The sequence below is a fragment of the Colletes gigas genome, unplaced genomic scaffold (genome assembly GCF_013123115.1).
Source record: "Colletes gigas isolate AHSC1104 unplaced genomic scaffold, ASM1312311v1 Colletes_gigas_Sc00016, whole genome shotgun sequence".
Lineage (NCBI taxonomy): Eukaryota > Metazoa > Arthropoda > Insecta > Hymenoptera > Colletidae > Colletes > Colletes gigas.
In genome coordinates, this window is record NW_025106645.1 from 5,858,281 (window position 1) to 5,868,417 (window position 10,137).

Genomic DNA, 10,137 nt, shown 5'->3' on the forward strand with positions numbered 1-10,137 from the left:
GTTTTGTAAGTGAAAAAACGGCCTCGGAATATTGGGGCAAGAATTGGTCCTTGAAAGGAATAATAAAGATGGTCCTTTCGTTTTGCAAGGAACCGATTTACGGGTACGTCAGACTTTAAAGTCTGCGTTTCAACAATAAAAGTTCCTCTGCAATAACAGTCATCCCTTAATGAGCGGATTCGACCATGTGGCAACCGTGTGCTGTTCGTCACTTTGTCACCGCTATATCTTTGTTGTAAGTCGTTTAAAGGACAGCCACGTGCGTGGCCAATGTGAAAGCGGCGCTGAAATTGTGCAGCGACACGGGATGAAAGTTATAGGCCACCCTGTTGTACCCTTATTCGATACCTCTACAGTGATTCCTTTACAGTTTCCCTTTAACCGGAAGAACGCGATTCTCCATGGAAAAATAAATTAAAAAGAGAAAGAAAGAAAGAAAGAGTCTGTTCGAACGCGTTTTTGATTAATTTTTTTACCCATGATTCGAAACGAACGAGTTTGTAACGTTATTAAGTGCTACAGAAATTGCGGGGCACGCCTATCGGCGCAAAAGTTGCGTGCATAAAAAGGGTATAATAAGACAATGGCCATCTTCGGCCGTTCTCCTATTATCGGACTCTCCCCCAATCTAACGATTCATGTGATTCGACATCGGCGATACTTAAAGGTAACTCCTTCCGTGACATTAAAAAGGCACTCCCAGGCTCTTGTTGCATCGGTCCCTTTGCTCGTTGTTTCACACGCTAACGTCGGATGTAGAAACAGTACCGACAACGCCGTTTCATTTGCCCGCACAGCTCTATAAACGAGAACAGATCTTCCTGTCGTCTCTGGCAAACGGACGCCTCGAAATCGAAACGTTTTAATCGCTTCGTAGGCCTAGATTTTTACATCCTGCCAAGAGTTTCCTTTATAATGATCAAGATAGATTTAAGAAGCAAAAGAAATGGTAAAAAAGGGGATTTAATATATTTCCATATCGTTCACAGGAATATTATTGCTATGTTACAGTGTTCTGATAATATTATAAAGCAAATATAACGTCGAAGTATGCATTAACAGCAAATATGCATTTTTATTTCGAACTTTTTAAGAAGAAACCAAAGTAGACAAGATCATTTTCTTCTCAACCGATCCTCCTCAAGTAAATTATCTATATTACAATAAGAAGTAATAATAAATTACAATTACTTATTTTTGCTTCTTATTGAAGCGCCTTACTAGAAGGCAACCCGACGCGCACGCGTGTGGAAATATTGCCCGCGACGACGCGAGTCATGTAGCACGATCGAGATTAAATTCTGACCGACATACAGACTTGAATCGAACACAAGATTAAAGGACAAATGTCCCCTCGTGTTGGTGCGATCTATGTTTCTGTTTAATTAAGCGTAACACGTTCGAATAAACCGAAGTACGAAAACACGTCTGAAGTGATATTCAAATCTCCCTCCATAAATGGAGGAAGGTTCTCTCGACTCAAAGTGGCTACAATTAACGATTAAAGTACCACGAATGATTAAAAACTGTGTGCTTTGATCTGATGATTTGTCCGCTAGAGGCGTTAGCTTACAGTTAGTATTTGTCCGTTTACTTGTTCACGAGAGGGGCCCCTCATGCCGTTTAATCAAACAAATGAAAAATAGTAGAAGGAGGACCACAATCGGAATCGCGTCGCCTGCCCACGCGTGGTAGTCACGTGTCACTGGTTCTTATTGGACGATAAAAATAGAATGGGGGAAGTCCGTAAACTTCTGAGGAGAGAACTGTGACTGAGGAGTTGTGGACTTACGACAGTTGGGACGTTGTTGGTAACATAGTGGCATTCTGCAGTATTATTACGTATTTGACATTATTAGAGAAAGTTGTTGGCAAGGAGAATGTTTAAAAAGAACAAAGGAAATAACGCGTTCTATTTCTTTATGCTCGACTGGAAAAAAGACCAAGAAAAGGCTGGAAGGGTATTTCCAAATGGTCTAAAAGATGTTTCTAGGGACCCTCAATGTAGCGAAGAATGGCAGGTTGGATATCTCTTGAATTTAAATTATTTAATTTTATCACTTAAAATGTTCTCTATGATTTGAATACTACTGAAATAATAGCGTAATGGTATATTCCCTTCGAAGTACTGTTTTTATTTGAATTTGAATCATACTTGTGTCAATTACTAATGACCGCAATTATTTAGAGGACACTTCGGTATTTTGAAAATATGATACTTGATTCTCGTCTAAAAATGAAGGCTACGTTAGTGCATATGTATATAATGTTCATATAATGAATGATAATAATCTTGAATAAAGAAGCACACAGTGATACCGTAAAATAAAAGAATTTTGTAACATCATTCTACAGTTGAGAAATTGATGGAAGCATAGACATGGCAACAGAAAAAGTCTCATCTAATCTTAAACAAATTTTACAATTAATTGCAGAATATATCGTCTCAAGCCAAAGGATACTACAATGCAAAAGCAAAAGACAGCAAAATTCAAAGCCAAGTATCAATGTCTAAGAAAAACACAATTGGACAAAGCATAGATGAGGTCATGCTGGCTGAAAAAAAGGAACAAGAGTTCCAGCAACATATGTTTCAATACATTGATTCTTTAATTTCTATTGGTACTCAGCATAAAAGTAAGTAATGCCTTATATTTATATGTAAAATGAATCCATGTTCACATAGTCAACTAATTAACTAATTATAAGTGCTAATAGCCAGGTTGGGGTTAATGCCTCTGTCTCAATGGTAAAATATTGTATCTGGAACGCACAAATTCTTGTAAAAGAACATACAAATGTAGTTAAATCATTTTAGTTTATCAACATTTTGTTAATTATTGGGCAAATTTAGTCTAGAAATCTTTCACCTACATTTTCATACTGTTTATTTGTTTGGATGATCATTAGTTCCAAGTACATGACAAGCAATATTATTTGTTACAGACTTGGATAAGCTGAAGTTCTTATTTATACACGTGAATTGGTTTTACAAAAGAGACATAGGAATTAACAAGTACGACTTCTGTCCTGCTGAATTTGCAGTGGGGTCATTCAGTCTAAAGAACGGTATTGAAGACATATATCATGAAATCATTAGTGTGCAAATTCCATTAGGATGGAAAAGAGATGCAATGGAAACTAGTGCAGAGACACATAAAATAAATATAAATATGCCAGATGGGCAGAGTGATTTTGCATATATGTATGACAAACTGGTTAGAGTTCTAGAATCCAATATGACTGGAAATAAATTTCCTCCTCTGTTTACTATGAAGGATTTAGCTCCTGCTGTAGAATCATTACTAAATAGAATGACTGAAGCTACTAGTAAGTACAGGCACTAGTAAACCAAAACGTTTATTTTTTAATATGACGATTTACTTATCTTATGATTGAACATAATATGCAGGGACTTATTATACCGGTAAATATTGGTTATATTGTTGTAACCCTTATAGAAACTGAAATACCGAATAATAGTCTGATAATACAAGGCGTTCCAGCGTCCGTGGTACAACCGGGGAGTGGCGATTCTACATGAAAAAAACAAATCGAAAATAAAGAATAAAATTTTGTCATTTGAGGTTTCGTTGATTAATAGATTTCTGTACACTCATGTTGAGATGACCTGAGCATGGATCACAATTTTATTTGTTGTCTTAGTATGTTATTATCTTCGATTTTCTTGACAACGAAACCTCAAATGAACAAATTTTATTCTTTATTTTCGATTTGTTTTTTCATGTAGAATCACCCTCTTCCCGCTTGTATAATTAATGTCTAAAATATTTCTACCGTAAAATTGTATTTTAGACACGAGCATGGATGACTTTGTAATATATTCGCTAGAAGCACTGTTCGGCGCATTGCGAAATGCTGTTGCACAAAACGTGAACGATAGAAGTGTTCCTCTCGTAGTTGCAGAACATGAATTTCGAACAGATTTCTTTCTTTTTACTTATGGCCTTGGATGCCCCGTAAGAACAGAAATATTAATAGCCGTTAAAAAAATAACCGAAAAGCAAAAAAAAAAAATGATACGTAAATTAATTCTTTTTCCCTGCATAGTTTCATAATAATATAGAAGATGCATCACAATATTGCAGTATGTCTTTTATAAAAAGATGGTGCTTCACAATATGCGATCATTGCTGTCAATATTTAAATATACCACTGATTGAGGGTGTTCATTGCCCTAAGAAGAAACCAGACTATAATTCTACTAATTCAACCAGTATCGATTTTCAAATGAAAAACCTATCTATCAACAGTGACGTCGTAGGTGTTTCTATGACCGGAGTAAGTACTTAATATAGCAAACTATAATATGATTCATATAGAAAATTGTTTTATGATTCTTTCCTAAATATCAGACTTGTTATTTATTTTAAGTAGCATGTATAGCGTTTATCACGAATTAAATTTTTATTGTCAACGATTGCAAATACATAGGTAAGCGCGAACTACAGAACAAAAGTATCCGAACGTACTTATAAAGAAGAACAACAACGACGTAATGAATGCAAACCATTACAATTAATTAATCACGGTAAAAATCACAAGTACAATTTGTATGTAATAATACTATGCTCGTAGATTCGATTATGAATTACATGTGTATTCGCTCAATTTTTAGATACTGAGTTACCTCCACGACCATTGCGACTTCCTAACACAACGTGTAAATATGCCGATACAGATTCTAGTGTAGATTTAGACGATTTCCCACCACTTGGTGAGTTATTTACAGATTACAGATATTTTGGGAATTGTATTTCTATTGTGTTCAAAACATACTAATTTATTTATTCATCATACAGGAGGAGCAACGATCGAACAAAAATGTAAGATAAATCATAAACATCTGTTGGGAAAAGGTAATATGTCAATTTTATCGATCGTATAATGCTATTTTACTATTGTATTAGTTATTATTTAAAATGTAATTTTTTTTATGTTAATAAATTTTATATTTTGCGCAGGCCGTGGAAAATGTTAAGGTGTAAAAAGTACATGATATCTACAACAATAATTTTGACGAGATCTATGATTATCAATATTTTATTTTTGTATGTAATTTAATTTTGTTAAGAAATCACGTAAGAAAACATTACTAGTATTGTTATTGTGCGTCATATTATCTAGCTGATAAATACATTAAGAAGATAAATGTCATATAACATTATTACATATCTGTTATCAATAAACTAAATAAAACACAGTTTTATCAATACCCATGATACTTTTAATTTTTATCTCCCAAACATGCCCGAATTTAAAGTCGTTTCAACATTTTTTCCGAGTGATTCCTTCAAACATGCATATGAAATTTGGCACTATGTGTGATGAATATTAAGTAGTGTTACAGATGAAGTATAAACTAGATCTATTTATATCTTTTACGGGAGTTTGTGTTAAACGAATTGAAGAAATATCAATCATGTAAAAAAGAAGTTATGTGATACCCTCTATAATTTTTTTTTAAATTATGTTCAATTCTATCACTAGAGTTTGTAAAGTCAGTAAACGTACAAATTTTTCTGTACATGTATTATATTGATTGCATTGTTGAAATTATTAGTGATTTATTGATTCGACGATAATAGAATATGAGCATAAGATATCTAGTGAGGAGGATCAATAAAGTCTTATTGTATGAAGGATCCATTAATCTATGGATACTAAAGTAGCACTTTTGTGGCAAAGTGCTATGAAGTTTGATTAAAAATCATTCTTATTCAACGAATCGTGTAATGATAGGCGTTGGACTTATATGTATTCTATCCATTTATTAATGAAAGGAAGACAATTGTCAGTTGTAATGGAAGAAGGATGCAACGACCAAAGTTGTATTTAGAAGAATGCTGTGAGCAATTGAGGCTGGAAGGTTGGTTTGGTACATTTTTTATGACCAATGTATCATTAGGAGGAATACAATGATGAGATCTTTCAACATAATTTTATAAAAATATAACTAGACAGACTTCTCACAGTTTATCAACTGTACATAAATGTACACCATTAGAGAACTTTCATACCATCGGTTGATCATGAAACAAACTAGCAGAAGGTCATTCCAGAATTGAATCTATCTTGAAATACATTTTCGAAAGAGACACGTATTTGAACAAGCTTGTTTCTCACAAAACTGTTCAAATTCGTGAGAAACTGAAATGGTTTGCATTTATTTGAAGCAAATGAAATCTCTTCGACGATACTTTATATCAGGCGTACGGGTACGGGGTAAATTAATCAGCCAAATAACGTTTTAAAAAGTCGTTTTCCACTCTACTGTTACAACTGTGTGTGATCCAATGTAACATTTACTATTTCGTTTTGTCTGGTATATTCTTCGTCGTAAATAGGATCATATTTCTCCTGGGATAAAAGACAATCAGTAGCGTTCGTAATTGTGTTACGTTCGTGATTGCTTGTAACGTTATTCTATAACAATGTCACATCGCCTATAACGGCATGCAGTCGGCGTCTTATAAAAGGTGAGCCGTCTTGCTAAAACAGCAGATCAGTACCATCCTTCCTTTGGAGAAGACATCTCACCGTTTCAGGTACCATCAGTCTTACCAAGTTATTAAAAAAAGATTCATTATTCTGTACATAGAGAAACTCTGTACTGCCTCTCTCGAGTACTTCACACTTGCCTCAATTGAAAAAAAGATTGCGATTTTTTTCTCAAGTGTCTAATTTTTCAACTTTGCGAAGAATGCCTCGTATTATTTTTCCGGTATTCGTGTTCTTAATGGTTGCTGTAAGACGAATTTGAATATTTCGAGGGATCGATACTCCTTTAGTCGAGTTCCTTGATGAGTGCTCTTGCAAATAATGTAGGTCGTCTGGACGTGATGGCGACATTTGTCATAAGCTCTTTCCTCGAGTATAAAAGCTCGAAGCTTTTGCCTTATTTGCAACATTCCTTCGCTAACTGTCGTACAAGTCTCAGCGTCTCTTAACTTTGTAAGTAAACTGTAAGTTTCTATAGAAGAAAATGTTTTTCATATCGAGGCTCAGGCATAAAGATTCCAATTTATATCGAATTATTCTGATTCGCTGGAAAACTATTCTTTCGTTTTAAATAGCCAACAAAACAGAACCATCGAGATGATGTCGACACGATTCGTCCTTGCTATCGTCGCTGCCCTCTTCGTCCTCGCGGTTGCCGTGGACGCAGCCTACAAGAAGCCGCCATTTAATGGCAGCATCTTTGGCAAACGGTCCAGCATCAGCATTGGTAAGTTTGAAATTTATGCAACCACTCACCTTTACTGATTCAAAATAAACTTTTTTTTTACTTTATAGATATATTAAATTGAAAAAATTATTTGAAGAAAGCCTTGGTAAACTGAATGCTCTCAAAATTCACACGTTAATAAACAAGTGATTAAATATTGCAAATAATGTGACATCAAACAAAAAATTACAGAAGCTATTCGAATTTTTTTAAGACACCTGTGGATTCTAAAGCGCCCCCACTTTTTTTTTTTACTTTATACATATATATTAAATTGAAAAAATTATTTGGAGAAAGCCTTGGTAAACTGAATGCTCTCAAAATTCACACGTTAATAAATAAGTGATATCTAAATATTGCAAATACTGTGATATCAAATGAAAAATTATAAAAGTTATCCGAATTTTTTTAAGACACCTGTGGATTCTAAAGCGCTCCCACTTTAAAATAAAATCAATTTAACGCTTATAATACGTTATTGATATATACTTTGAGAGCATCATTACTTGGTTTTAAAATATTTTCAAGGCAATATTGCAAATGTAACTACTACTTTGCGACATTCTAGGAAGATTTCTGTAATGTTCCTTGCTGAAAGCCCCTATTTTATGGCTCTTCTTATAATTTTTCCGTCCTCATTGACTAACAATCGATTGTTTTCAATGTTTTGTAGATTATGACATCACCGGCCGTGCTATGTCGTCCATCTGCGAGACTGTTACCGAAACATGCAACGCCTGGTTGTCCCGCCAAGAGTTCAACTGAAGATATTAAAACCAACCATAATCCGGCTCGATGCGTCGAATGCTGTTCACGTTGCTTAGCCGCCTTAATCAACATCTAATAACGCACTCAACATGTCTACGCAAATTGCTCATTTACCGATATTTTCGGCGCGTTGAAGTTTGTCGCATCGTTCACATCACTCGTCCTTACATAATCATGTAACTAAAGCTTCGATTAATCTAAACGATTCTGTAACACCTTTCGTATAATAAAACATAATATTGTATTAAAATTAATCGAAATTCGCTTCTTTGTTCCAATACGATCGAATCCTTTAAAATCCGCCATTTAAGGCAGTGTTTAAATTTAATTTAAAGTTTACTTTGAACTAACTTGAGAGACAAAAATTGTGGCGATCTAAAGTGCCATATATGGGTATAATTTTCACAGAGAAATGATCATTTTTCTAGCAATTTTTCGTTTTTCGTATTTGGTCGAGTCATAAGTGACTTCCGTTTTTTTTATCAGACATTTATTTTGCTCTCATTAAATAATTCTCCCATCTGTCTGGCAGTTTATCAATTCCTTCCTTGTAAAATGTGGTTGGTTTGGCCTGCCTGACTTGCTGTTCAGAATTGAAGGTTCTTCCATTGAAAAAGTTTTGTAAGAAACAAAAAAGGTGGTAGTCTGTCGGGGCAAGACCCAGGGAGCAAGGTGGATGTGGTAAAACAGACCATCCAAGCTCAAGAATTTTTTCTTGAGTCACCCTTGCTCTATGTAGTCGCCATTTTCGCCATTGACGAGTGCAGGACGCTTTTCATGGAATTTCTCTTGCACTCTTTGCAACTGCTGAACGTATCTATCCGCAGTAATCGTTAAATTTGACTTCAACAACTCGTGGTGAATTATTCCTTGACAATCCCACCGTACACACGATAAAATCTTTTTGTCATGGATGTTTGCTTTCTGATCTGGTAGGGGTGGTTGATTCTTATCGAGTCACTGTCTTTTGTGGACTATATTGTCATAGGTAACCCATTTCTCATCGCTTGTTACAATCCTGTTTAGAAAAGGCTCAATTTTAACCCGTGAGAGCCAAATTGTGGCGATTTACTTGCGATCTTCTTCATTCCGTTCACTGAGACTGTGAGGTACCCATATTCCTAACTTGCTGACTTTCCCTAATTTCTTCAGGTTTAACAGTTGATTGTGATGTATTCAACCTTTCTATTATATCTCTTGTTGATTCACATGGATTTTGCTCCAATATTAAAAGATTTTCGTCAAAGTTGGAAGGTCCCGCCCTCGGTTCCTCTTTCAAGATCGTATCTCCAAAACGGAATTTTATAAACCAATTTCTAACTGCCCCGATCAGTTCTTAGTCCTTCATCATATACACTGCATATTTTGTTCAGCTGTCGCCTTAGCACTATTGTTTAAATTCCCAAAGCATTACATGACGAATATGTACTGTTTGACTCTCCATTCCAGAGGTAAGAAAAAAACAGTTTAACGTAACGTGTATCACACAAAACAGTTGACAAAAGACTGAAACCTCGTCTGTGCATCGGAAGTTACTTATTACTCGACCTGATATAAGGCAAAGACGAGAACAGACCGTTGGAATCATTGCGCGAGCATTTTCAAGAGATCGTCCGTTTTAAGATAATTCTCGTGGCAGGCAAAAGTTTAACGAAACTCCTTTCGATATGTGATATGCTGATCGAACGGTTTGATATGGGAAGCACGTTTCATTCACCTACCCGGATAAGGGTTATAATGTCTCCTCGGCGTAGTCTAAAAAGCGTTTCGTAATAAATCAATGGTAAAACTGTTGACGCGTCGATCAGTGTTTCGCAAAATGCGAATTTGTATATAAATATAGATTTCTCTATATATTTTGTACCGTACTCTGGCAATTTGTTCAAAACTACTTTAGAAAAGAACGATTAATTGGCGATACCTATGTCAACGAGCGCATCTCGATCATTGTCGAAACATAATGACAATAATTCTTCAGCGCGAATCGTTCACAAAGAAATTTATTCGACAACATAGGGGGTATCGACAAACTCCCTCGACCTGATCGAAATACTTAATTGATCGTTGAATTTGATATAAATGGAGAGACGAGCGACGATTTTGTTACAGTGTATCGTGAC

General features: G+C 35.2%; 1 protein-coding gene across 1 annotated transcript; it reads left to right on the forward strand.

The window, feature by feature from the left end:
• Window positions 1-1,767: 1,767 nt before the first annotated feature.
• Window positions 1,768-5,204, forward strand: LOC122400142 (protein maelstrom 1). The gene is made up of 9 exons (XM_043401423.1): window positions 1,768-2,021; window positions 2,436-2,637; window positions 2,947-3,330; window positions 3,817-3,980; window positions 4,072-4,302; window positions 4,456-4,552; window positions 4,640-4,738; window positions 4,824-4,880; window positions 4,986-5,204. Exons 1-9 carry the CDS (start codon window positions 1,881-1,883, stop codon window positions 5,000-5,002), a joined length of 1,392 nt encoding a protein of 463 aa, XP_043257358.1. The 5' UTR covers window positions 1,768-1,880; the 3' UTR covers window positions 5,003-5,204.
• Window positions 5,205-10,137: the final 4,933 nt, after the last annotated feature.